At 69.6% G+C, this 25,697-nt stretch overlaps 1 protein-coding gene across 2 annotated transcripts in view; it reads left to right on the top strand.

The window, feature by feature from the left end:
- The window catches only part of ZFPM1 (zinc finger protein, FOG family member 1), a 62,655-nt gene that overhangs the window by 16,119 nt on the left and 20,839 nt on the right, over positions 1-25,697 (top strand). Inside the window, exons 2-3 of one of the 2 annotated variants that reach the window (XM_020282744.2) lie at positions 7,922-8,026; positions 10,312-10,437. In XM_020282744.2, the coding sequence (XP_020138333.2) occupies positions 7,922-8,026; positions 10,312-10,437 (231 nt within the window). Of the gene's footprint in view, positions 1-7,921; positions 8,027-9,988; positions 10,190-10,311; positions 10,438-25,697 lie in introns of those variants that run through there. The other variant, XM_075995863.1, reaches the window with a different exon arrangement.

A 25,697-nucleotide genomic window follows, 5' to 3' on the forward strand; every position in this document is an offset into this window, starting at 1 on the left:
AACGTCCTGCGGTGGGGGAGGCGTGTCCCCGTGCCCCTGTCCTCAGGCGGGGGGACCCCGCAGAGCGCCTGCAGAGACGGCGCCACTGTTTGTCGCTTTTGTTTTGATTTTGTGTGTTTTATTGTGGTGCAGCCTGCCGCCTCTGCGCTTTCCGAGTTTGTGGCATGAAGCACCTTCACCCCCCCCCCAGCCACCGTCACGGCCACCCCCAGTGGGGACTCTGCGGCCGTCCTCAGCCTGGCGCCGCCCATTCTGTCCAGGTTGGAGGCCGATGCTTCAGCTCCCAGCGTTCAGTTGAGGGAACAGGCTGGGGGTGGGGGATGGGGGAACAGGCTGGGGGCGGGGGATGGGGGGCGCCCAGCAGGGTTTGAGCCCGGTGTCCCCGAGGTTCCCGCACCCTGGGCAAGGAGGTCCACGCACGGCCCCCCGCAGAGCCGAGATTCCCCTGGGACCAGGAAGCCACCGCCACCCCCACCCCTTGGCCTCGGTTTGTTCATCTGTACACTGGGATGAAGTCGTCCCGCAGCCTGGGACCCTGCCTGCCACCCCGAGCAGGGAGGAAGTCTGACCTGGGGGGTGCGATGTCATCTTTTCCCCCCAAACAGCATCCGAGGGTCCTGGCCACGGGTCTGGACGCCGGGCCCCAGGTGCGGGTGCAAGTCCTGCGCCTGTGAGACACCAGGCGTCCCTGGGTCGGCCTGGCCGGGAAGAGGAGGTGGAAACCACCCCCTCGGGCAGTGGCGTGATGGCGTGAATGGGAAGCGCCGGGCTCAGGGGGCTCTTGGGGCTCCCCCCCCACACCCCGGCCTTGGGCTCCCCGCCTCTCCCAGGCCTCAGCCCGGCTGGGGAGAGGGTGGCGGGAAGGCCCTCTCCCCGCGGGAGGGCCACGTGCCCACGGGCCGGTCCACGGAGGGAGCAGGTGGGCTGCCGAGGGCCCCCTCGGGTCTCGGGCTGGGCCCCGCCTGGCAGGTGGCAGGTCTGTCCCTGGAGCCAGTCCCCTCTGGGAAGCCGCCTGCCTCCACCCACCTGGCCGCAGGTGGCAGCCCCATTAGCCACGCCCGCCCATCTGGAGGGAGAACCAGGCCGCACGGGGAGCCCACTTCTTGGGGCAGTTTCCTCCTCCTCCTCCTCCTCCTCCCCCCAGCTCCCTGCCGTGGCCTTGGCCCTGCCCTCACCCCATGCCGTGGTCTGGGCCACTCCACCCCGCCGCCACCCGTCCCCGGCCCCAGCCACGGTCCACGTGGTCCGCCCCCTCCCCCAAGGAGCGTTGGTAATCAGCTCTGCGGAGTGAAACAATCTCGTGTAATCTATCAGCCGCTATCGGCCCCATCGGAGGCCGGGAGTGGCCGGGCCCAGAGATGGCGCCAACCCCTAGCGTCGATAAAGTCTCTGAGTTCAGTGGTGATGAATGTGGAGTAGGCGCGGGCCCCGCGATAGGATGTGGACTTGGCAGGCGCGGCTCCGGCTGAAACCGATCTCGCCCCTATCAGCGCGGCTGCGCTTTCTCAGGCCCCGGCTCTCTTCCCTCCTCCCCGCCGCCTGCCTGCTCCGCCGGCCCTGCCTCTGGGGACAGGGTGTGGGACCGGCCCGCTGGCCCGGCCAGGGAGAAGGGGCAGACTCGGGGCAGGGGGAGGGTCCTGAGGGAGCCCAAGGAGGTGGCCCAGAGCTGGGGGGCTGCCTGGAGGCGGAGGCAGGCCTGCAGCACAGCGGACAGCTTTTGGCAGTCACTTGGTGTCTGGCAGGGGCTTCCCGCGGTGACCGGAATAAAACCCCAGCTCCCCGCAAGAACCCCTGTGCTCTGGACTCTCTGCCCACCTCCACCTTCTCGAGTTTCTAGAACATGCCATGGGCTTTGCCTGGCGGTGCCCTCGGCCTGGGGTGTTGTTCTCTCCTGGGCTCTTTGCAGCTTAAATGTCACCTCCTCCGAGAAGCCCTCACGGCCACCCTGCCTGAAGCCGGCACCCCACGCCCACCTGGTCTTCCCCGCCCTGTGCGTGCCCCCAGCCCTCCGTGGTGTCAGAGGTCCTGTCCCCCCCTGCGGACCCGTCCACTCACTCTTAACCCCCGGCTGCTGGGATGCCTGACGCTTCTTTGCAGGTTGGTGGGTCCACACCCATTTGCCAGATGGGAAAACCAAGGCTGGGCAGGTCCCCGTGAGCCCCGGAGACTGGCGCGGCTGCGAGTCCGCCTGGCCCCGAGAAGCAGAGTCAGTAACTGGCCTGAGACCCCTGATGGGGCCAGGCAGGGGCAGCTCAGGCTGCTCTCTGCCTCAGTTTCCTCATCTGTGCAATGGAGCCGGTTTCCCTTCCCACAGGCAGGTGCCAACGAGGGTCCTGGCAGAGCCTCATAAACTGTGGAGGGCTGTGCACACGCGTCTGTAGGGATCTGGGCGGCGGTAGCCATGGCGCCAGGGGAGGGTCACCTCGCAGGCCTGCACCACGGCAGGCAGGCCCGTGGACCCCCACGTGGCAGGGAAGGGCGCCTGGCTCCAGCCGCACGGCAAATAGCTGGCACAGCCCCGGAGGCCCTGGCCCTGGGGCCAGTCAGAGGGGACGGCAGACAGGAGGAAGGCCAGGGGCCAGGAAAGGAAACTGAGGCCCGGCGAGGGGAGAGACAAGGCCCCGGGCTGGGAGCCACACAGACCTGCTGCGCCCCATCCCTCTCGAGAGCCCTGAGTGGGAACAGCAGGTGGGTGAGGACTCCGAGGACACGACAGCTCTGCGCCTCGGTTTTCCCCATCGATCAAACAGGGTGACACCAAGTCTGGGGTTTTTTGAGGACGGGAAGTGCTGTTGTGATTGGGGGACCCCCAGAATTGCACCCTCCCCCCCAGGACTGCCCTGGGGGCTGCCGTGGCTCCTTCCTCTGCAGGTGGAGCTGGTGGTGGCCTGGGGCGACAGACGCTGTCGGGCAGGAGGTGGGGGCCCTGGCTGGGGAGGGGCAGCTCCAGGGCACTTCCGCCCAGAGAGCCCACCTGGTGGGTGAGTCGCCCGGGGACGGGCTGGAAGGTGCCATCAGCGCAGGGCTGGCCCGGCCAGGCACCCAGCCGGCTCTCCCTCCCCGCCCAGCCCTGGCGCCCCCCGCAATTGTGCATTCAAGCCCGTGTTGAGGGCGTGGGCAGCGGGTCCAGGCCGCGGGGCTGGGGGTGCGGCCGCTGCCCTCGGAGCCCCGGTCTGTGTCCGTGGACTGGAGGGAGGGACCCGCCAGGGTCACGCTGCCCCACCAGCCGGGGGGTCGGCTGCACACCTGCCTCTCGGGCCCGCCTGGGGGACCGAGGGCATCTGGGACGCAGTGGCCCAGACCCAGGCCAGTCCAGGCGCAGCCCCTGGGGGAGGGCAGGGCTGCCCGTCTCCTCTGCCCCTCCGTGGCCCGAGCTGCCCCGCTGCCCGGTGGTGGGAAAGTCTGCATCTGTTGCTATTTTCTGTCCCTTATCGGCCTTATCTGGCTGCCCTGTGCCCAGAGGCCAGCCCCCCCCCCCGGCCGTGCCCCCACCACGGCCCAGGGCCGGCGAGGAGAGCAGGCTGGCACGGGGGTCTCCCCTCTGCCCCCACGGCCCTGCCCCTGGCCTCGGGCGCCACCCCCACCCTGTCCTTCACCCCTTCCGCCCCCCAGGGGAAGATGAGGCACCCACCCCCCCCAAAGGGTGGAAACCGCCACAGCAGGTGCAGCGACGACCTTGACCTTGTGCTTGGCATCTTGACACCACCCCCCCCTTGACACCCCCCCTTGACACTGCCACCCCCCGTGGTCCATGAGGACACGGCTCAGGGAGGAGCGTCCCCCCAGCCTCAGCGCCTGCTGTCCCTCCACTGGGCTGCTTTCCCCGACCCCATGCTGGTGACCTCCTCTCCCCAGCAGACCTCCGCTCCCTTGCCACTTCCTCCAGGAAGCCTCCCCTGATGGCGCCTCTGCCTCTCTGTCCTGGCCACAGCCATGCTAGCGTCTCCCCCTTTTCCCTTGGGTGTGGGTGTTGGTCTCCCCCCCCCAGATCTCCAGCACCGGGTGCAGGGCTGGCGTGGCGGGGGGTGTCAGGAAGGGGCGCTGAGCTGGGGAGGGAGTGGGTGGCAGAGCAGTGACGGAAGGAGGCCGGGCCAGAGCCTGGGTCTGTCCCTGACGGCGGGGTCGGCCGGGTGCCCCTCTCCCGGCTCTGCGCCACCCCGGGCAGCCGGGAGCCCGGCGTCCACCCTGCCTCGAAGCCGCCTGCACCCGCTTCTGTGCAGACTCAGAGAAACAGGGCCGGGCCCAGCGAGGCCTCACGGAGGTGGCCCTGTGCCCGGCGGGCACACGTAGCCCTGTGTGGGGGGAGCTTGCCCAAGGCCACAGCGCCTGGGGGGTGCAGGGACCTCGCTGGGAGCTGGCTCAGACGCCCCGTCCGTGACCCTGTCTGGATGCAGTCCGGTGGGGGCTTCGTCCCCTCCTCGGTGGCCATCGTGCCACGGCCCCCCCCCACGCCTCCACATCACAGCGGGAGGGGCCGCGTTAATTGTCGGCGGGGGGCCCGGGAGGGAGCTGGGATCCCCCCGCCGCTCGGAGCCCGTCTCCGTAATTCCGTTTAAAGCATGAAGAAAGGGAGTTGATGAAATTCCGCTATCAGCTCCCAGCCAATATGCAAACTATCTCGCCCCCATCAAATAGCTATTATGTTTTCATTTCCATCTCGGCGTCCGGCTTAATGAGCAGGGGACGGGTGGGCGCGCGGCCGCCTGCTCCCCGCGATAACCCGGGGACTCCGGGCACCTCGGGGCCGGGCCCAGCACTGCCCGGGCGCTGGTGGAGACCTCACGTGGCCCAGGCTGGGGGGGTCCCGGGCGGGGAGGGGTGGGGGGGCGGGCGGGCATCCGGAGTGTCCACCCCTGCACGCGGACACCTGAGCTGACACCAGCCTGGGCACCTGCGCCCCAAGCGGCGTGAAGGCAGGCCGTCCTCCCCGGGCTCCTCGGGGTCAGGGAGGGCCCTGTCTGCGGGACGGGGAGCCTGGGCCCTGTGTGGTCTCCCACCCACCCTCCCGCCCCCTCCCAGGCCTGCCAGCCGTTGGCGGCAACCATGGGTGGCAGTGACCGTTGTCTGCCGAGCACTCACTGCCTGTCGAGCCCTGGTGACCACCCGGGTGGACGGCGCATTTCGTCCTATGTGTCCCGTTTGTAGACAAGGAAACCGAGCACAGAGAGGGAGAGTGACTTGCCCAAGGTCACACAGCCAGGACACAATATGCATCATCCACCCACCCGCCTGGCTGGGGGTCAGCCTGGCCCAGCTGTTGGGGTCTCTGGGCAGAGGGGGGGACCCCAAAGGAGTGGGGGGGTCTTTCCTAGCGCAGGGTGTCAGGGGAGGCAGCAGCTGTGGCTCAAAAACGCCCCCAACTAGCCCTGGACTCCGAGTGTGCACAGAAGGGGGCGGCCGGCAGGGCCGAGGCCGCCTGGGGCAGGAATCGCCTGCGCGTCCCGGCGTGGTGGAGCGATTTGCAGCTGGCGGCGTCTGCAGCGTTGTCGCTGCCACGGTGATTGTGCCGGAACTGAAATCCGCCCGCGGCCTCTCCACGCTCATTGCCGTGGCTTTGTGCAGAGCGCGCGCCTTTGTTCTCCGAGCACGGGAGAGCCCCCGCCACAGCGTCTCACGCGCGGGGCCTCCCTGGGCGTCTGCGGGACCCCCAGGGGGGGCCCGGCGTCAGGGCTGCCCTCCTGGGGCTCAGCAGGTGCGGGTGGGTACATCTGCCGCCGAGCGCCCCGGGTCTGGTCCTGGACGTCCCCAGACCCATTTGCCAGGGCCGGGGCCCCTCCCTGCTCCAGACCAGCCGTGGAAGAGACTTCTAGAAAGAGGCAGGCGGGTGGGCTGGGGAGGCTGGGGAGGCCGACTTCCCTGTGCCTGCCGAGGTCACGCAGGTCGCGGCGCCTGTCCCAGGGCCACGCGTCAGACCAGTCCTGGGTGTGCCGAGCCCGGCTGCCTGCCGTGTGGGTGTGCTGATGAGGGACCGCGGGCGCTAGCCCGGGGCTGGCTCCTGTGTGGTCCAGGCCCAGCCCCTGCCGTAATTACAGCTCTGTCGTGCTCTGGGAGGCCGGGACTCGCGGTCCGCAGCTAGACCGCAGCTGGGAAAAGCAATTCCGCCACCCCCTGCCTGGGACCCTCCATGGCTCCCCAGTGCCCCGGGATTAGGGGCCGCTCGTCCCCGTGGCCTCTGAGGTTGGCGAGGTCGGGCCTCTGCCCTCCTCTCGTCCTCAGTCCCGCCCCAGCCTTCCTCTCCTCCCCTCCCCGGCCCCCCACCCCCCGGCCTTGGCACGCCCGGCTCTCTGCTCTCCGCCGATGGTCCGGTACCGACAGCGTTGTCACCTTGGAGACCGGCCGCCAGCATCTCCCGTCTGTCGCCTGCCTCCCTCATTGCACTTCTACGGTGGCCTCCGTCTGAGGCCGGCTCTGGTCCTGGCCGCCCCCTCCCCCCGCGGTCCCTCGTGGTCCGGCAGTTTGTCGCAGTCCTAGAGCAGCGCCTGGCCCTGGTGGCCGCGGCGATCAGAGAGGGACGCCAAAATCGAGACAGGACGGCGGCTTTCCCCCCACACACACGCCCCTCGGAACGGCCGCTCCAGAAGTCACCTGGGGGCCCCATCCCAGCGCCCCTGGGGGCCGTGCTGACGTGAGCCCGCCGCCGGGGCCCGTGGGGGACGCCGGCCACAGTGACACGGTGACGGGTGGGCAGGTGTCCCAGGCACCTGCAGGGCCCTCTTCCTCCGTCTCCTGCCTTTCCCCGGAAAACCTGCGGGGTAGCCGGGCGCGGGGGCTCACGCCTGTCATCCTAGCACTCTGGGAGGCCGAGGCGGGCGGATCGGTCAAGGTCAGGAGTTCGAAACCAGCCTGAGCAAGAGCGAGACCCCGTCTCTACTATAAACAGAAAGAAACTAATTGACCAACTAATATATATAGAAAAAATTAGCCGGGCATGGTGGCGCATGCCTGTAGTCCCAGCTACTCGGGAGGCTGAGGCAGGAGGATCGCTTGAGCCCAGGAGTTGGAGGTTGATGTGAGCTAGGCTGACACCACGGCACTCACTCTAGCCTGGGCAACAGAGCAAGACTCTGTCTCAAAAAAAAAAGAAAAAGAAAACCTGCAGGGAGACCGGGGACATTGTGGGGGACGGCCAGGGCCAGGCAGACGCTGGGGACTTTGGGGGGGATGGCTGGGGACTTGGCGAGGAGGGTCTGGCCCTCTGTGTGTCTCCGGGGCTGCACCGGGTTTTATCATGTTCCCGGAGAAAGGCCGGCACCACCGAGGCACACGCCCCAGGCAATTCCCCGTCTGCTCATTCGCTTGCCCCCAGGGACGGGGAGCTCACTGTCTCACGTGGTCGTTCCACCCTGGCATGGGCCTACCCCCGGAGCCGCTGCCCTGACCCCACTCACCGTCCGGCCCTGCCGTGGTGCAAACTCACAGCTGGTGACAGGTTCTCAGGCTTGGGTGCTGGGGGGCCGTGGCCTGGGTGCCCCCCCACCTCATGCCTCGGGCAGGGCCAGGTCAGGTGCTGCAGAGGATGGACTTGGGAGGTCATGGGGCAGGGGGTGGCCCCATGCCCCGCTGCTGCCTCCAACCCGGCAGGCCCTGGTGCTGCTCCTGGGCCTTCAGGGGTGCCGGGGCGGGTCCCGGGGTGCCGGGGCAGCGGGTGGGAGAGACACAGGGCGGGGCCGGGACCTCGCCCTGGCAGTGGCAGGGTCTGAGCGGCCAGCAGACGTCAGAGGGCAGGCCAGATGACCCTGAGGCTTTGCACCTGTTGCAGGGGTCGGGGGTCATCCCCTCACGGCCTCTGACCCCCGTGGGCGGCTGATCCCCGCCCTGCCCGGTCACCCAGGGCGGTGCCTTTTCGGGGAGGGCTCAGGGGGCCGGGCGCGGGGGTTCTCGCCCCAGAGCGCCTCACGGACCCCCGCGGGCTGTTCTGCAGGTTCCCTGGGAGACATGGAGTCCGGAGAGGAGGTCCGGGCCGCGGACGCCGGCCTCGCAGAGCGGGAGGCCGCAGCCCCTGAGCCCCGGAGCCCCTGCAGCCCAGGTGAGTCCAGCGGAGCCCTCCCTCCCCGCATCCCACACCTGTGGTCGGGGGCCGACCACACCCGGCACGGCCAGGACAGGCCCCGGTGTCTGCCGGCCCAGGCCTGTCCCCAAGAGGGCCTGGGGGGGCCGCGTGGCGGGGGGGGGGCAGACACGCACCTTAGCACGTGGTCTGGGCAGTCCAGACCCTAGTGCTGCAGACGGGGAGACTGAGGCCTGGATGGAGGTCCCCGGGGTCAGTCGGGGACTCATAGGGGCCTCTGGAAACCTCGGGAGAGCCACGCCCCTCCCCAGCCTCAGTTTCCCTCTATGAAATGGGGATCGGAGGCCTCCCTCCCCGGGGGCTGAGGGCCCTGCCGCACGTCTCGCCTCTGTGCACAGTTGAGGCGTGCACCCATCTCGCAGATGAGCCAGCGAGGCCCAGAGAGGTCGAGTGACTTGCCCAGGGTTGCACAGCCTGTAAGCACTTAAGTAAGGACAAGTTGGCTCCCCACCTGCCTGCCCGGCACCCCCACTCCGGCACCCCCAGACTCCCTTCCGGCCCTCCTGGGGGCAGTTTCCCAGGGTCAGGGTATCCCCAGGGCCCCTCCTCACCCTCCGGAAGTGAACTGACCTGACTCCAGGAGGCCTGCGGGGCCCAGGTACCCGAGGGGGGGGGCAGGGGGACCCCAGACTCCCCGGGAGGAGGAGCCTCAGAGGAGGTCGGCACCGGTTTCCCGGGTCTGGAAGGGCAGCGGCCGGTTCCGGGGGGCTCCGCCTGGCTCCCCCACCCGCACTCGCAGCCGCTCTGCTGTGGAACTTTGCAGGCAGAGTCTGAGTCACCCCCGCCAATAGCCTGACGGGGACATCACCACAGCCAGCCGTCTGGGAGGGCAGGGAGTGGGTGGCGTGTCCAGAGGGAAGGAGAGGTGGGGGTGGCCTGGGAAGAGCCCTGGGGGGAGGTGACATTGAGCAGAGACCCCCACGGACGTAGGAGCTACCCGCGTGCGCCCCAGGGACCGGCCTACCCGGTGGAGGCACCAGCAGGAAGTGCAAAGGCCCTGGGGCAGGGTGGGAGGCGGGCACAGAGAGCCCTGCAGGGCGCTGCGGCGAGCCAAGGAGGGGCTGGGGGGCCCGTGGAGATCCCAGCCAGACCTCGGTCCCTGGTGGAGGGGACTTCTCACTGAACCCCGCCCCCCGGCCGGCCTGGCCCGGCCCGTCTGCAGCAGGGAAGCCCTTGGGTCCCAGGCCTGGGAGACTCGAAGCCAGGCAGCCGTCACCCTCAGACCTGCCCGGGGACCCTCCCTGCCCCCGGACAGGCCGCCGTTCATCATCGTCTTTGCTGCCATCGTCACGGCAGCACGTTGCCCGGTGACGCCGCAGCCGGGCTCTTGGCCTGGCTCAGCCCTCCCCGAGCCCCGAGCCTGCGTCTGCACCCGTGGCCCTGCCACCGCTGTCACCGTGAGGTGCTGCCCCACAGAGGGGCCGCGCCAAAGGGCAGGAGGCGCGTTGCCGGCGGACTTCGGCCGGGGCCGGAGTTCCGGGGAACCGGGCTCCCTATCTGATGGGGGGGGGCCGCCCGGGGGCGGGGGAGCTGGAAACATCGGCCCGGGCTGCACCTGGCACAGGCCGCGGCGATAACGCCGCGATGGCGTGATAAGACAGTGCGGGAGAGCCGCCCCGCTCCGGCGGGCCCCTCGTGGTGGCTGGGGCTCGGGTGCCAGCCACTTTGATTTATAGCCAAAAATAATGGGACTTTTATACCGCGTGATTGATTTATTTGATGCTAATCACGGCCCTTATCGCGGGCATTAATAACCCGCTGTGCGCGTGACGTCACCAAGGGAGGGCGTTATGGGAGTGCATCGATTGGGGGCCGCGGTGGTTATCAGCCCCGGCCGGGAAGGCAAACATGCCCTTTGGGCTGGAACCGGGCGCGGGGCCTGGCCTGGGGCCCCCGGCTGCCGGCAGAGGGGACGGGAGCCCCGGGCCGCGCAGGTGCCGCCGGCCTGGGCGCGCAGGGGGCCATCCCGGCCCCCACGTGTCAATAGCGGCCGGAGTAACAGCTATCACTGCTGCGATTAATGACGGCAGCCATGAGGGGCGTTGAAGGCCAACAGGAAAACTGGGATGTCTGCCCCCTCCACCCTAGTTAGAGCAAGCCAGGACGGGCCCGGACGGGGAGGTGACTGTTTTTGTCACCCCGACCTCCCACCCCGACCTCGGGAGCCCTCCCGCCACAGGGTGGGGGGCGGTTTGGGGGCCCGGGGTCCGGGCAGGGATGTGATGGTGGTTTCTTCTCTGCAGACGTGAAGTCACCCCCACCGCCACCACCCCCCACGTCCCCAGGAGCCCCCGAGGAGACCGAGGGGACGGAGCCCAGGCCCCAGGAGGAAGAGGAGGAGGAGTTGGGCAGCCCCTGGAGCGGGCCAGGTAAGGCGAAGGAGGGCGGGGCGCGGCCAGGCAGTGCTGTATGCCCAGGCTGGCTGGTGGACGGCTGGTGGGACGGCTGGTGGGATGGCTGGTGGGATGGCTGGTGGGACAGCTGGTGGGACAGCTGGTGGGACAGCTGGTGGGACGGCTGGTGGGATGGCTGCAGGTAGGCGCCCCATGCCTGTGCTCCCCGCACTAGATCCCAGCTGGATTCGGGTCTGATCCTGGCTGTGGAGGGGACAGAGGAGGGCGTCCCAGGGGGTGGGACAGCCGGGCAAAGGGGTTGGCAGAGGGGCCCTGTCTAGAGCCACCTGGGTGGCCTTCCCAGCTGGGTTGGGATCCAGAGCTGTTTTGGGGCACCGGGCGGGGCCGGGCCTGGGCGGGGCCAGAGAGGACCCCGCCCCCTCCTGGGAGGCTGCGGCTGGCCGTCCACGGGCCTGGGCCACGGCCGTGTCCTGGGCCTCTGCGGTTTGCAGCAGGAACTCCGACCCCAGAGGTCCCGAGAGTGGGCTCTCCCTGTGGCCGCCCCTCGGGGACCGCGTCAAAGCCCACCCGCCGCGATCACGGGAAAGTGGGGTGGGTTTCCGGGGCTGCCCACCGAGGAGACCCTGGCGGGGCAGGGCGGGGACCGACGGCAGGTCCTCGGAGAAGGGAGGGAGGGGACGGAGGCCAAGTGCTCGGGCCGGCACCTGTGTGGATGCACCAAGCATGTATGGAGCACCTGCTGTATACTGGGCATACAGCCGGGAGCAAGCAGGCTGGGGCGTGCGAGCCCACGTCTGTGGAGCAGCGAACGGGGCTTGGCGAGGGTCTTGCCGGTGGGGGCTGCGGTGGCCGCGTTGCCGTGCCGGGGAGGGAGGGGCTGGGCTGCTGGTGCGGCGCGGGGCGGGGCGGGAGAAGGGGCGGGGGGCTCATGGCCGCTGATCCCTGGGGTCCCACGCGTCGGGGCCCAGCGATGGCGGCGGAGGGCCTTGCCCTGGCAGAGCTGCGCCCACACTGCCTTCTCCCCGCCAAGCCACCCGCCTGTCCGGGGTCTCGGGCAGGGCAGAGACGCCCCCTGCTGTGTCGGCACAGCTCATGCTGGCCTCACACGGGGGCCTGCGCCGACTGCCTCAGTTTCCCCTGCTGTAGCACCGGGAGCGCTGTGGGCCCCCACTTCCCACACTCCCTCGCCGGGCCCCGCTCTGCCGGGCAGAGGCCGCGTGCAAGGTCCCCGGCTGGGGGCGGCCGGGCCGGGGTCTGAGGGCGGGTCTGGCCCCGGGCCCAGCTGCGGGCTCCTGAGCGAGGGCGTCAGCCCTCAGCCGGTCGCGCCGGGTCACCGCCCTGCTTCCAGGGAGAGAGTGGCGGCCACAGGGCCAGGGCCGGGGCAGCCGTGGTCGGGGCCGGGCTCCCGGGCTTCCTGTGCTCTGGCGCCGCGGGCCGGGCCGCCCTATCGGCACCCGCAGACGGGGACGGGGGCAGCGGGCGGCCGGCGGTGGGCAGATATGCGGCTGCGCCAACCGCCGCGGCGGCACGCCTATCAGCCCGCACACCCGCGCTATCGCCCGCCGGGAAGCCGGGGAGGCCCCGAGCTCTTATCTCCCGCCCGCCTGGGGCTCCGGGCTGAGTGCAGCAGGGCTCGGCCGCCTTCTGCCCGCCCCGCGTCCTCACCTGCCTCCCTGTCCCTCCCCATCTCCCCTCTCTCCCTGTCTCTCCCCGTCTCTGCCATCTCCCCATCTCTGCCCATTTCCCCGTCTCTTCCCATCTCTGCCATCTCTCCCCATCTCTGCCCATTTCCCTGTCTCTTCCCATCTCTGCCATCTCCCTATCTCTGCCCATTTCCCTGTCTCTTCCCATCTCTGCCATCTCTCCCCATCTCTGCCCATTTCCCTGTCTCTTCCCATCTCTGCCATCTCTCCCCATCTCTGCCATCTCTCCCCATCTCTCCTCATTTCCCTGTCTCTTCCCATCTCTGCCATCTCTTCCTATCTCTCCCCATCTCTCCCCATTTCTTCTCATCTCTGCCATCTCTTCCTATCTCTCCCCATTTCCCTGTCTCTTCCCATCTCTGCCATATCTTCTTATCTCTCCCCATCTCTCCCCATTTCTCCCCATTTCTGCCATCTTTTCCCATCTCTCCCCATCTCTCTCATCTCTCCCCATTTCTTCCCATCTCTGCCATCTCTTCTTATCTCGCCATCTTTCCCCATCTCTCCCCGGCTCTCCCTGGCTCTCCCCGGCTCTCCCCGGCTCTCCCCGGCTCTCCCCGGCTCCCCACCTCTCCCCACATCTGCTTCCTGCTCTCTGGTCTGCAGCATCTCCACCCCTGATCCCCAGTGGGGGACAGTGCAGGCCAGACCCTGCTGGCGAGGCCGGCCAGGGCAGCCCCGCCTCCCCTCTCTGGGGCGAGGGAGGCCTGGCTCCCACCCAGCCCCCTGCACCACCTGGCTTTGGGAGGTGACTGGGCCCGAGCCTCGGTTTCCCACCCGTCCTGTGTTTCGTGGGACCCAGCCACCGGGGAGGGCCCAGAGCCCAGGGCTCGGTTCTGAGCAGGTGCTGGTCCACGCTGGCCCGACCCAGGGCATGGGTGTCCTGGCCCCCCCACCCCGGCCAGACCCATCTATCTCCCAGGGAGGGCGGCTGAGACGACAGCAGGGCAGAAGGCGCCAACGTGAGCCCCGTGGAGAGGCCTGGCCTGGGTGCTGCTCTGCAGTGCTGCGGTGGGTGCCCAAGGCTGCCCTGCCTCGTGGGGGGTCAAGGCTCCTTGCAGACCCCAGGAGGTGCCCACATGCACCAGGCAGAAGGGGGCTCCCCACGCCTCTCTGCTCCCTGGGTTGCCCAGGAGGCCTCGACACACACTGCAAACTCCAGTGAGCTCTTGGATGTGCAAGCGCTTTATAAACACTAGAGTGCCTTTCCCAGGGTGTGCGAATGGCCGTCGCCATGGCTTCCTGTCAGCTCCTGACCCTGTTACAGCCCCCACCCCAGCTCCCCATGCCCCTGCCTGACACCTGGTGACCCCAGAGCTCCAAAGAGCTGCTGGGGCGGTGCTCAGTGCTGCTGGTTTTCACTCTCACAAGTTCCGGGCGTTGCCACTGCGGGAGGCTTTGGTCCAGGGTCCCGCCGTCTCCGACCGAAGGAAGCTCCTCCCGAGAGGCAGGAGCACAGACCCGCACCTTCGTTCCGTGACGCAGATGGCCGCGTGGCCTTTCGGGCCTCAGTGTCCACATCTGCAAAATGGGCCTGCGGGAGCAGCCGCCTGGCGGAGCCACCGTGAGAGAGCAGGGCCTGGCGGGAGCGAGCATCCCGCGTCTAGGCTGTCGTCCCGGCCACCCCACCGCCCGCCCGGCACTGAGGAGGCTCCGGGTGGGAGCCCAGGGGCCCAGCTGTGGCGACACTACGGCGTGGCCTCCGCGTCCTGCCCGCCGCGGGGTTGCGGGGCTGCAAGGGACGTCCATGGCGCAGGGGCAGAGCCGCGCGGGGGGCGTGGCAGCCACCCACTGGGATCAGAGCACAGACGGCCAGACCCTTCCCTCCCGGAGATCCAGCCAAATCCGCAAGTGAGCCCCGAAGTCCGTGAGGAAGTGGCGATTCCAACAGGGACACGGCCCCAGAGGGGCCTCCCGGTGCAGGAGGGGTCCCCGGCCAGGGAGAGGAGGGAGGGCGGCCCCGCGGTGGGCAGGGTGGGGCGTGGTGGGCGTGGGCTCGCCGGGGGCCTGTGCACTTGGAACTGCAGGTGACAGGAAGCCGGGGGACAGAGGAAGGCCGGGAACGGGGCTGAGACCCTCCTGGACTCACGGGACCTCCCCCCCGGCTGCCCTGTGGACCCGGACCCCTCCTGTCTGTCCGGGGGGGGGGCACCCTGTGGGGGGGCAGCCTGCAGCAGGACTGTCCGTGTGGCGCCGTCCTTGGCCAGGAGCAGGAGGGGACCTGGGGGCCGCGTGGGTTTCCCGCCAGCAAAGCGGGTGTGGGGTGCGCCATGCCAGCCCGGGCTCCGGGGTGCAGGGGGTGGGTCAAGGCAGGGAGGCGTGGGGTTCCCATCACCCGTACGAGTCTCAGGGCCTGGAGCCCTTTCCTGGGAACCGGCTAAGTCACAGAACAGAGCCCAGCTGGGCAGAGCCTCGGGCCAGGGGAGCTCAGGCCTCAGCTGAGGCCCACGGGCGGGAGACGGCACAGAGCAGCATGGCCACCCGCGCACGCCATCTCCCGGGACACACGCAGCGGTGGCGCCCTGGCTCCCACCCCATGCACCAGCTCCACGTGGATGGGCCGCCCAGCCCAGGGCCACCCCTGGCCACATGGAAGCAGGGCGGGGCCCTCAGTCCTGGAATTCCCCAGAGGCAGGAAGAGGCTGTCCGGGCACCGTGCCGTGGGGTCTGCCGCCCTGGGGCACGATGTGGACCTCCTCGGTGGGCTCGGGAGACAATCCTGCCTGGCCTCCGGAAGGGTTTTCCATGGGCAAAGCTGAGCCAGTGGGAGGCCAAGGGGTGTTTGGTGCAGGCGCATGGTGGGTGGTGGCAGCAGGTGTGTGGTGGGTGCAGCAGGTGCATGGTGGGTGCGTGGTGGGTGGTGGGCACAGCAGGTGCGTGGTGGCAGCAGGTGTGTGGTGGGTGCAGGTGCGTGGTTGCAGCAGGTGGGTCATGGCAGCAGGTGTGTGGTGGGTGGTGGGCACAGCAGGTGGGTGGTGGGTGCAGCAGGTGCATGGTGGGCAGCAGGTGGGTCATGGCAGCAGGTGCATGGTGGGTGGGGTTGCCCCTGACAGCTGGCCAGGCCCCGGCTCTCTCCTGAGGGCAGGGGCAGGGGGAACCCCAGCTGGAGCCAGGCCTGAGAAGGAAGCCGTGCGGGGGTGGGGCGGGAGGCAGCGTGCGATGGGGACACTTATTCTGTGTCCGTCCCCAGAGGTGGCAGTCCACGTCCCTCCTGGAGCAAACCACCCCCATGGGGGGTCAGAACCCACAGCCCCACCCCCGCAGCCCCACCCACCCTGGCTCTGGGGCAGAGGGAGGGCCTGCTCCCCAAAGCCTGGGCCTTCGGTAGGGAGGAGCCTGGGGTTCCCTGAGCCACGACTGAGCAAGGGGCCCTCCCAGCCCCTGAGGCCCCAGCCTGGGGTGGCCCTGCTTCAGGCTGAGACTCAGAAGTCCAAGCTACCCTGGGCGGGGCCGGTGTGGAGGGCAGGGGACAGAGAGAGACCCACACCCACACACTGCTGGGCCACAGAGCAGGACAGGGCCGCTGGGTCCTCAGGACTTGATAGAAATCTCTTTGCTGAGCACTAGCAGCATGTGTTGAACCAACTCTTAGCACCAAGGAATGTGATAGCAAATCCATTTATTTTATTTTATTTGAGACAGAGCCTGGGCTAGAGTGCCGTGGCGGCGTCAGCCTAGCTCACAGCAACCTCAAACTCCTGGGCTCAAGTGATCCTCCTGCCTCAGCCTCCCGAGTAACCGTGACTACAGACACGCGCCACCATGCCCCGCTAATTTTTTCTATATATTTTTAGTTGTCCAATTCATTTCTTTGTATTTGTAGTAGAGACGGGTGTCTCCCCTTGCTCAGGCTGGTTTCAAACTCCTGACCTTGAGTGATCCTCCCACCTCGGCCTCCCAGAATGCTAGGATGACAGGCATGAGCCACAGCACCTGGCCTACAGACCCCATTTTACAGTTAGGGAAACTGGGGCTCGGCCGTGAAGGCCGTGCTGCTGGGGGTACGCAGTGCCGTGACTATGGGGGGCCTCTGGGCTTCGTTGGGGTGGCTGCCCCGGCCTGGAGAGCCACGCTCTTGCCCCTGGCCTGGCCGTCTGATCTTCAGGCCCCAGAAGGGGAGTTTGGTTCGCCCGTAACTGTCTCGGGGCCGGGAACCCTTCCCTGGCCTCAAAGCGAGATCCAACTGCTGAACACCAGCTGCAGCCTCTTCTGTCCCCAGCTCCCTCCGAGGCCCTGGAGGCCAGAGCGGGAAGCTGGCCGTGTCCCTGCAGCACTGCCCGCCGACAGAGGGAACACCCGAGGGTCAGGGCTGGGTGTGACAGAGGGGAGGGCCAACGGCACTGCAGGACGCCCCTGCCCCGTCCCCAAGCTGGGGCTAAATAAAGGACACAGCAGAGTGGGGCGAGGGTGTTCCGACGAGGAGCCGTCACGTGCCAAGGGCCTGAGGCTCCAGCAGCGTGTCCTAGCTGGAGAATTAGGGGCTGGGCGGTGGGAAGAAACAGCACGGGGCGCTGGCGGCTCAGGGTTGGGGCTCAGTGCCGTGGACTCCAAGTGATGCCTCAGTTTTCCCGGCTGTAGAGTGGGGCTACGGAGGGGTTGTGAGGAGGCGTCTGATCGGCCGCAAGGCAGCGGACGGTCAGGCCCAGCCATCCCTGGGAGGAGGCATCTGCCGGCTGTTTCCTGCTGGGCCCAGCGGATCCCCCGCCCCAGGGTCCCGGGGGGCCGCCGGACGCCGGGAACCCGCGCCCCCCGGCCTGCGCGAGGACGCCAGGCGGTTATCTGGGCCACGCTGTCTGACTAATCTCGCGGCCGGAGTTTCTGTGCAGACCTCGAGGTCTGTTATCGCCGCGGGCGACGGCGGGGGCGGGCGGCCGTGCTGACGGACAGCCCGAGATGGGCAGATACCGGGCCGGCCGCCCGCCCCCCGCGGCCGCGTGTGGGTGGGAAACCATCCCAGCTATTCTGCGTTATCGCGGGCCCGGCACTGCCCCGATAGCGCCTATTTGTCTTAGATTAGGGGCGGGGGAGGGAGGCCGAGGACGCAGGGGTCAGCCCGGGGTCAGCCCACGAGACCAGGCCTGGCGGATGGATGGGAGACGCCCCCCGCCGGGCGTCCCGAGGAAGGGGGTCCCCACGGGCCGTCCCTGGCCCAGTGCACGCCCTCTTGAAGGGACATGTCCCCTCTCTCTTGTCCTGACCTCCCTGCTCCTCAACTGAGTGGCCGGGACTCGGGGCGGGGGGCCGACTCGCGGGGCCGGGCGTCTGCGCAATGGGCGCACTTCCCCCCTGCCCCGGCGTCCACGGAGCCCCCGCAGGCCGGCCTGCCCCCTGCAGGTGCGCCGTCGGGGGCCCAGGACGAGGTGTCCAGGCCCGGAGTGGCCAAGAGCAGGAGGGTCGTGGGGAGGGAGGGGTCGGGGGCCTCGCTGAGCTCACGTTGGAGCCACGTCCAATGACCAGCCGCCCGGCTACGGCTACGCAGGCAGGCGCCACGAGAGGCAGAGGCCCGGGTGCTCCCACGGCCGAGTGGCCAGTGCAGGGCGGTTGTCATGGAAACCGGGTTCAGAGGTCACAGGCTTTGGCCAGCATGGCCGTGGGTGGCTGCAGGCAGATGGACACCTCGGCTCGGCCTGAGCTGTTTCCATGACGCCGCCCGCGTCCCCTCCCCGAGCATCCTGGCCTGGCCGGTGGGGCCTGCACCGGCCTGTGTCCCCAACGGAGCTCGGGGCCAACTGCAGCCCGAGCCGGCCCCCCGGGCCACGGGGCCACACGGGCCTGACCTGGGCCACGCCCGCCCCAGCGGCCGCTACGCTGGGCATCTCCGCGCCCTGGAAGCGCTGGCCTCCCGCCACGGGCCCTGGCCACGGGGGAGCCGCCTCCCTGGCCTGGTTCTGACTCCGGCTCCGCCCTGGGGTCCAGCGGCCACGGTGGGGGGGAGGGAGCAGGGCTTGTCCCCAGACACCCCCTGCCTGGCACTTGCACTTATTGAGCGCCTGCTGTGTGCCAGCCTTAGGTACTGGGGTCTGGCGTGCTCGAGGTGGACGCAGACACCATGTCCCCAAGCGGCGGCGTGGCGGGGAGAGCCGTTGGGGGGGGCGAGACAGCGGCCGGGACACGCAGGCTGAGCCCTACGGAGCCCCCGGGGGCCGGTGACTCTGGGCATCTGCGCAGAGAGCTCCCCGGCCGCGTGCAAAGGCCCTGGCTGGGCCGTGTCTGGGGCTGAGGGGCGGCGGGGAGCGGGGCCAGGGCGGAGCCTGGTGCCAGGGGGCGCTGGGGCGGGTCCACCATGGGACGGGGCTTTCCTGGATCCCGCCGGCCATGCGAGGGGTGGACCCTAGGGCCCCCGGCAGACACAGGGGACCCGGGGGAGGCTGGACGGCAGCTCCGCGCAGACCAAGCGGACTAGCCGCAGGCGCCAGGAACGCCACTCAGACGTGGCAGGTGTCCGTCTGGCCGGAGAGGCCGGGCAGCCACTCACCCCTGCTCGGGGGAGGGGAGTGGGCAGCGAGCCCGAGGCCTGCCTCCCAGGCCCCATGCACCTCTCCCAGGCCCGGCCCCTGGGGCTCCCCCAGCCCCTGGGGGTGTGGACACTGGGGAGGGCGGCAGGCCTCGGACACCCTGTGAGGAGCAGGGGCGCCCCGGCTCTCCGGCCGTCCGGGCGGCGGGTGGGCCGGGCCTGGCCGCTGACCTCACCACCTTCCGGGAGCCGCTGTCTGTGGCCAGGGCGGCCTATCTCGGTCACGGGCGCCAATCGAGCCGGCTTCCTCCTCCGCCCTCCGCCGGCTTCCTGCCTGGCCGGCCCAGCCCTCCCGTCGCCAGCAGCCGGGCCCCCGGGCCTCACCTGCGGGAGCCTCGGCGCTGCCTCCCAGAGGCCTCCCTCCTGGGCCTCCCGGGCTCACCCTGTGGCCTGGGGCGTCCACCCACCCCGGAGCCCGACCCCTCCGTGAACGGCCACAGGCTCGCCGGGAGGACGGGGTTGGCGCCGCACAAATGGTGAGGGGGGTCGCTGGCCAGTGGTCACCGCCATGGCTGCCCTTGTCACTGTCACCACGGCACAGCCACCAGCGCTGTCCCTGGCACTAGCACTGTGTGTGTCACTCGTACGGGGACAGTCACTAGCACCGCTGTGACACCACCACTGTCCCAGCACTGCCACCAATGGTTGCCGTTAACGCCGTCACCACCACGAGTGCAAGGGGCCGTGGCACCGTGGCTGTGACTGGCGCCGTCACCGTCACGCCCCGCTGGCACGAGGACGGGCCTGGCTGCCGGCTGTCCCCCCTCTCTGGAGACCGGGCCCTGTCGAGCCCCATGCTGGGCCAGGGGCCTCGTTCACGGGGTGGGCCGGGCAGGCAGGGCACGCGGCTCTCATGCACGGGGGGTCGGCGCGGGTCCCCCGGCCCCAGCGGCACCTCGGGGTCCGGGGTCGGGGCTTCTCTCAGGCCGTCCGTCCCCTCCCCACAGTGGCTTGGCTTCTCCACCACCTCTCGTGTCTGTGCTTGTCACGGGGTCACCGCTCGGGCCCAGGGAGTGGGGCTTGGTCAGCGAGGACACTGTGGCCCGGCGAGCTGACAGGTGGGGACCAGCCCCAGTGACCCCTGACCCCCAGCCCCAGTGACCCCTGACCCCCAGCCCCAGTGACCCCTGACCCCCAGCCCCAGTGACCCCTGACCCCCTGACCCCCTCCACTATGTGATGCTGAGAGGCAGGCCCCCCGCCCCGAGCCACAGGCTGTGTGCTGTGTCCTCATCACTCTGCTCTCTCTGCGCGTAACTTCTGATTTCCGCACCACGGTTCCCATTATGGCGGCCATGGACGCGGCGATAAGATCGGTCCCCGGAGACGGGACAAAGGCCCGCCATCAGCACGAGGGCTGATCATATCCTGCCCGAGGGGCTGCGCGGGGCCTGAGACAGGGCCAGATGCTATCTCGGGCTTATTGTGTCTCAGGAGGGGCCCGGCCTCTCGCCCCCAGCCCAGCCGGCACTGGGCACAAAGGCACCTGCGGACCAGCGCCTGCCCGGCCCCCCACCTCCCTGTCCCCCCCCACCACAGCCAGTGCCCCGCGGCGGGGTGTGGGCCTCGGCCAGGGGGCCTTGGCCCCAGGTGCTCCACCTTGGAGCTGCCACAGGGCCTTGGGCTCGACCCTCGGCCTCCCTGGGCCGGGACCCGCCCACCCACGGGAGCTGCCCCCCAGCGCTGCCGGCTTCAAGTTTATCCCCGAAAAATCGCCCTGGCGTGGACGGGCATCGGGCCGCGAGGAGACTCAGCGCGGCTGTGCAGAGGGTCAAGGCCGTCTGTGTGTTTTTTTTCTTTTTGCTGTTCTGCAAAACGTCTGCAAAAATAAGAGGGAAACCGGGTTCTGAAAGAAGCAAACGCATCTCGGGTGCTCACAGAGGCGTCTCTCTGCGCTTGCGGCCGGCCAGGCGGCAGCCCCGGGGCTAAGGACAGAGCAGCAAGTCTGCCACCGCCTCCCCGGGGCCCCGGCCCTGGTGGCCTCATAGGCCTCTAAGTTTGCCGTCTCTGCAGCAGGGGAGAGGCGGGAGGATCACTCAGCGGGGCGGGTGGGGCGGTGGACGGAGCACCCCTCCTGGCACGGGACCCCGGGGAGGCCCGGACTCTGGCTGGACGGTCGGACATGGCGTTCCATTCGGGGGGCAGTGGGGAGCCCCAGCTTTCCGGAGCAGAGGTACAGAGGGAGGGGCCGTGTCTGGGGCGGGGGCAGCCTGGCGCGGGCCTGGTTCTGCCCGGCCCGTGTGAACTCACGGCCACACACCTCGCCGTGTGGCCAGGTCCTCTCTGAGCCTCACTCGGTCTTCTCGTCGGTGACCGAGTCCACCAATGCCGTGAAAGCGGACACCTGCTCCAGGCAGGACCACGCGTGGTGTTAGCAGTTGGCGGGGACGTGGGGGAGCTCGGGCTCCCCGCGTGAAGGAGCCGTGTCGTGGGCTTGGTGGCGATACTGCGTGGGGGTCGGCGGGTGCCCAGGGGGCTGGTTTTCCTGGAAGGGCTTTGCAGCCCTGCGGGTCCTGCGGGGGCCCCGGTGGTGGCGGTGTTGCCATGGCCTGTGTGGGCCACGACGTACTCACTGGCACCTGTGCCAGCGCCCACGGCCGCCCCCACAGGGCCAGGCGGGACGGGCCTGCCCACGGCGGGCGGCTGCCCCAGGGCCTCTGCCCAGACCCTCCCTCCCACTCACCCCTTCTCCAGGGCAGGGACAGGCCCCCCGGGGCACGTGAGCAGGGCAGGCAGGGCCCGGCCACCACCACACCCGCCAGCACGGGCAGCAGGGCGGGCCGGCCAGGCTGGGCCGAGAGGTGGTCAGCAGGCAGAGGCCGGACGGGAAGGAGGGTCCCTGGGGGCATCCGCAGGGCCGGGGCCAGGCGCCCAGGCCGATGGGAGGCAGATACGGTGAGGAAAACGCCTCCCACGCAGACAGTTCATCTCGCGTCCTGCCCCAGCCTGGCCTCGGCCGGGACCCCCGTCCTGCTCTCAGCCACAGGGCCCCCCGAGACCAGCATGCAAGGGCCCCCCAAGACCAGCGTCCCAGGGCCCAGCAACTGAGGGGCTCCCTGGCCCCACTTCACAGGGGGGTACTCGGGGTGTGCAGCTGCAGAGAGGCCTGCAGAGGTCCTGGGTCCCTGAGCTCGGGGCGACCGGCAGGGTGTCAGGCCCCGTGGCCGGGGAGAGGAGACACCGTCGGCGTGGGGACAGGGAAGGGCCCTTCCTGGCCCGGGGCTGGTGGAGGGTGCAGGTGCCTCGGGCTCCCTGGGGCTCCTGCTGGTCCAGCCACAATGGCCGCCCCGGGAGGGGGCAGGGGTGGTGTCTGAGACGTGCCCCCATCGTGACCTCCTACAGACCCGGCTCGGAGAGGGCAACCCTGGGCCTGCATGTGGCCCCGCTGCCCGCCCGTCCCACCCCTGCCCACGCCCCTCCCGGGACAGGCCACCTGCCCACAGGTGCCGAGGGGTCCGCAGGGCCCAGGCAGGGGGCAGGCCCCGCCCTCGTGGCCGGCCGTTCCCAGGTGGCCCTGGTGCTGCCATTAGCCGGGGCCAGGGTTCAGCCCGATAAAGATGGGCTGTTGTTCTGTGTCAAAAAATCAATAATCCCCGGCGATGTTCCTCGAGATAGGGAAGTTCGCGGGCAGCAGCTGGCGGGCGGGGCGGGGTGGGGCTCCCTGTGCTCCCCCCGCCCCCCGCAGGCCGCCGTGGGCAGCGGCTCCACCAGGCACTCCAGGCCCAGGCGGGGTGGGGGTCCCCTCCACGCCCACCGCCCCTTGTGGCCTCTCTGTGGATGCAGCCTTGGAGCTGCCCGGCTGGTGGGGAGGTGGAGCTGAGTGGTTGTGCCCTCCCTGAGGTCAGAGGTCGGGGAGGTGAGAACAGACGCAGGGAGGAGGCGGCACAGGCTGGGCCGCGTGGCGGGGACAGCTGCCCTTTCTCCCAGGCCGTTCCACCTCCAAACATGGCACTCGCACCCGCAATGCTAAGGACCTTGGGGACACAGCTGTGGGTGGCCCGGCCCCCAGGGGCCAGCAGTCCAGCCAGGAGACAGAGTTAGCAACAAGGAGACGTCTAGGAGGTGGTGAGCGCTCTGGGGACAGGCGGCCGGGAGGTGGCCCCGTGCCTGGCACTGGTGGCCTCTGGGTGGCCCACGTGGAGCCGGCTCCCCTGCCCTGGGCTCCGGGAACATTGCGCCCGCCGCCGCCTCTGCCCAGCAGCCGGCAGAGCTTGGCAGGGAGACGGCGCCACGCCCCCGGGGCGGGCCTTCCGGCAGGGGCCGCATCTGGGGGGCGGAGAGCGTGGCAGGTGCAGCAGCTGGCAGGGCCCTGGGGCTCCCGACAGGTGCGTCCCGCCCCAAAGTGGGGAGCCCCTCCAGCCCGGCCCCCCGCAGCTGGCCCCTGTGGTCAGGGTCCGGGGGGGACTTCGCAGGGAGGGAGGACGGTTCTGGGGCTTGAAGCCCTTTGATGACCTCTGACCTGGGGTGAAGGGGGGCCCTTGGGGCTCTGGGTCTCCTGGTCACGGGGGAGGGGGGGTGTCCTGGCAGGATGGCTGTCGGTGGGGCTTGAAGGACGCACCAGGCCACTGCCAGCAGCCTGGGTGGGGGTTCTCGCCGCTTCCCTGGGAAACCAGCCCAAGGGGAGACGCCTCCCAGGTGTGGGGGTCTGGGGGAGAGGGGGCAGCCCCTGGGGCCCCTCCACAGCAGTGGGACAGGCCCGCGGGGCACGTGGCTGCCCACAGTGGCCTCGACCTCAGTGGCTCACACAGGCATTTGGGGACCCAAGGGCAGCACCGCTGGGCTCCTTTGCAGGTGGGAGACGAGCCCCGAGACCCAGCCATAGCCCCAAAGCCCCCGGAGTGGGGGGACAGTCCCCCCAGGACGGGGACCACCTTCCTAAGCCTGTCCTGGGACCGTGGGCACCCACTCCCTCCTCCGGGCCTGGGTTGCCACCCCCCACGTAAACAGGGAGCTAGAAAGGGGGCTGGTGGGCCAGGGATGCTCCGAGAAGCGGATGGGACCCAGGGCCGTGAGCACCTGCTTCCGTCTCTCCCCAGGCCCAGCCTCGCCCCCCCCACACCAGATCTGGGAGGCCACAGGGTCCACCTGGGACCAACCCTTCCCGGCTGCCCCAGAGGCCGTCCCGGCCACAGGCCTCGGGCGTTCACACGGCCTCAGCGTGTCCTGGCCTGACCCACCCGCCAGGCTCCCGACTGTGCCCTGAAAACCACAGTCTGGGCGTGGCCTTCAGTGCCGCCGTGGCCCTGTGGCGCGTCCACGGAACCCAGGCCCTGCCTCTTGTGTGCAGCTCTCAAACCCCCCGACGCAGCTGGGCCGGGGGTGCCCACATGGCGGCGTGGCTTCCCACCCGACCTCTGGTGGCCACTGCCTTGCCGTGGCCCCCGTGGCACCGTGTCTGAGCTGTCAGGGAGCCCCGTGACCACTGGGAGGCGGGGCTGGCGCTGTGTCCTGTTCTGTGGATGTGGAGCCCGAGGCTGGGGCAAGTCAACGTCGTGGGGATCATCCCCCAGGGCCCTTCCACGGGCTGTGCTGGTTTTAAGCACACATTGGGCACCCACTGTGTACCGGCCCTTGTCCTACACCTCGTCTATCATCTGGCCACGATTGAGGCAGGTGCTGTGAGCCCCCATTTTTCACAAGAGGAAATTGAGGGCTTGGGGGGAAGCGACCTGTTCGGCCGGGAGGCGGCAGGGCAGGAGAAAGACCCAAGTTCTAGAGCCCGTGGGGCTGGCAGAGGTTTGTACATCATCCCCTAGCAGTTGGGTTAGTAGGAGTCAGCACCCCACCCCCACCTCCCCAGGGCTGCTCAGTCCCAGAAGGGCAGGGCTGGGGTCCGTTGCTGAGGCAGTGAGGGCAGGTCCCCCCATGGCGGTGGCACCCCCCCCCTGCCCTTCCACACTGTTTGTCCTGGGGCCTCAGCTGCCACCTGGATCTCAGGCTTCCCCAGGTAGGGGTCACATGGGGGCAGGAGAGGGGCTGGACTTTGGAGCCGGTGACCTTGGACCTGTCACTGCGCCCTCTGTGCAGGGGGTCCGTGGGACGTACCCGAGCGGGGGGCTGAGCAGACGTGTCTGCGCACAGCGGCACCCACAAAAGCTCGCGTGTACCCCTCGGGCCGACACCGGGGAGCCACGGCGCGCCTGCCTGGCCGGGGCTTCCGTGTCTGTGCGGGACGTGTTGGGAGCACATGTTCCCGGGCGCCCACGGCCCGTGCGCGGCCTCCCGCTCCCTGCCCACGCCCACAGAAGCTTCCAGAACCTGCCAGCCTGGGGCTTCCCCCTCCCCCACTCCCTTTTCTTTCCTTTTCTGCGACTTTTATCAAAGGCAAACAGCGTGATCCCTGAGATAGGGCCGCTCCCAGCGGAGCGGGGCCCAGCTGGCCTGCGGGAGCCACGGGGCGGCCGGGCAGGGCGATGGCCGATTAGATAGGCGGGAGCTGGCGCGGCCCCCGTGGGCGCCGGCCGCACAGCCCACCTTCCGGGGCGGCAGCTGGGGTGCCGGGCCGTGGGCTCAGGCGGCCACCGGCCATTAGCACAGACGGAGCCTGGCCCCCTAAGGCGAGGCAGGCCGGTGCAGGGGTGCAGGGCGGAGCCCCCGAGCTCACTGACATCCCTGCGAACTCAGAGGAGCACCCCTCTCCTGTCCCCCGAGTCAGAGCCGGCCTCCCAGGGCCGCTGCTCAGGTTGGGGGGCCAAGGCCGGGGGTGGGGGGGGGCTGAGCAGGGGGGGCTGGGGCGGGTGGCCCAGGTTGGAGCCTGGACCCTGTAACAGAGGGGAGCTCAGAGGTGGCAGTCCCTGCCGTGTGGCCCCCTGGACGCACCCTCACTCGCAGGCTTGCTGCCACCCACGTCAGGGAGTGGGGACGGAGCCACGCCAGCCGTGTCCGTGCGGAGGGGACCCCAGGGCAGGGGCAGAGGCCTCGTCTGGGGAGCCCCCAGCTCCAGGTCAGCCTGGGCCGGGCCCCAAACCTTGGGACGCCCACCTGGCGCGGCTCCCCAGCCCGCCTGGGCAGCCGAGAGGGAGAACGGCGGTGGCCACGCAGGTGGACACGTGCCCCAGA

Source organism: Microcebus murinus, chromosome 20 (assembly GCF_040939455.1).
Source record: "Microcebus murinus isolate Inina chromosome 20, M.murinus_Inina_mat1.0, whole genome shotgun sequence".
NCBI classification, from domain to species: domain Eukaryota; kingdom Metazoa; phylum Chordata; class Mammalia; order Primates; family Cheirogaleidae; genus Microcebus; species Microcebus murinus.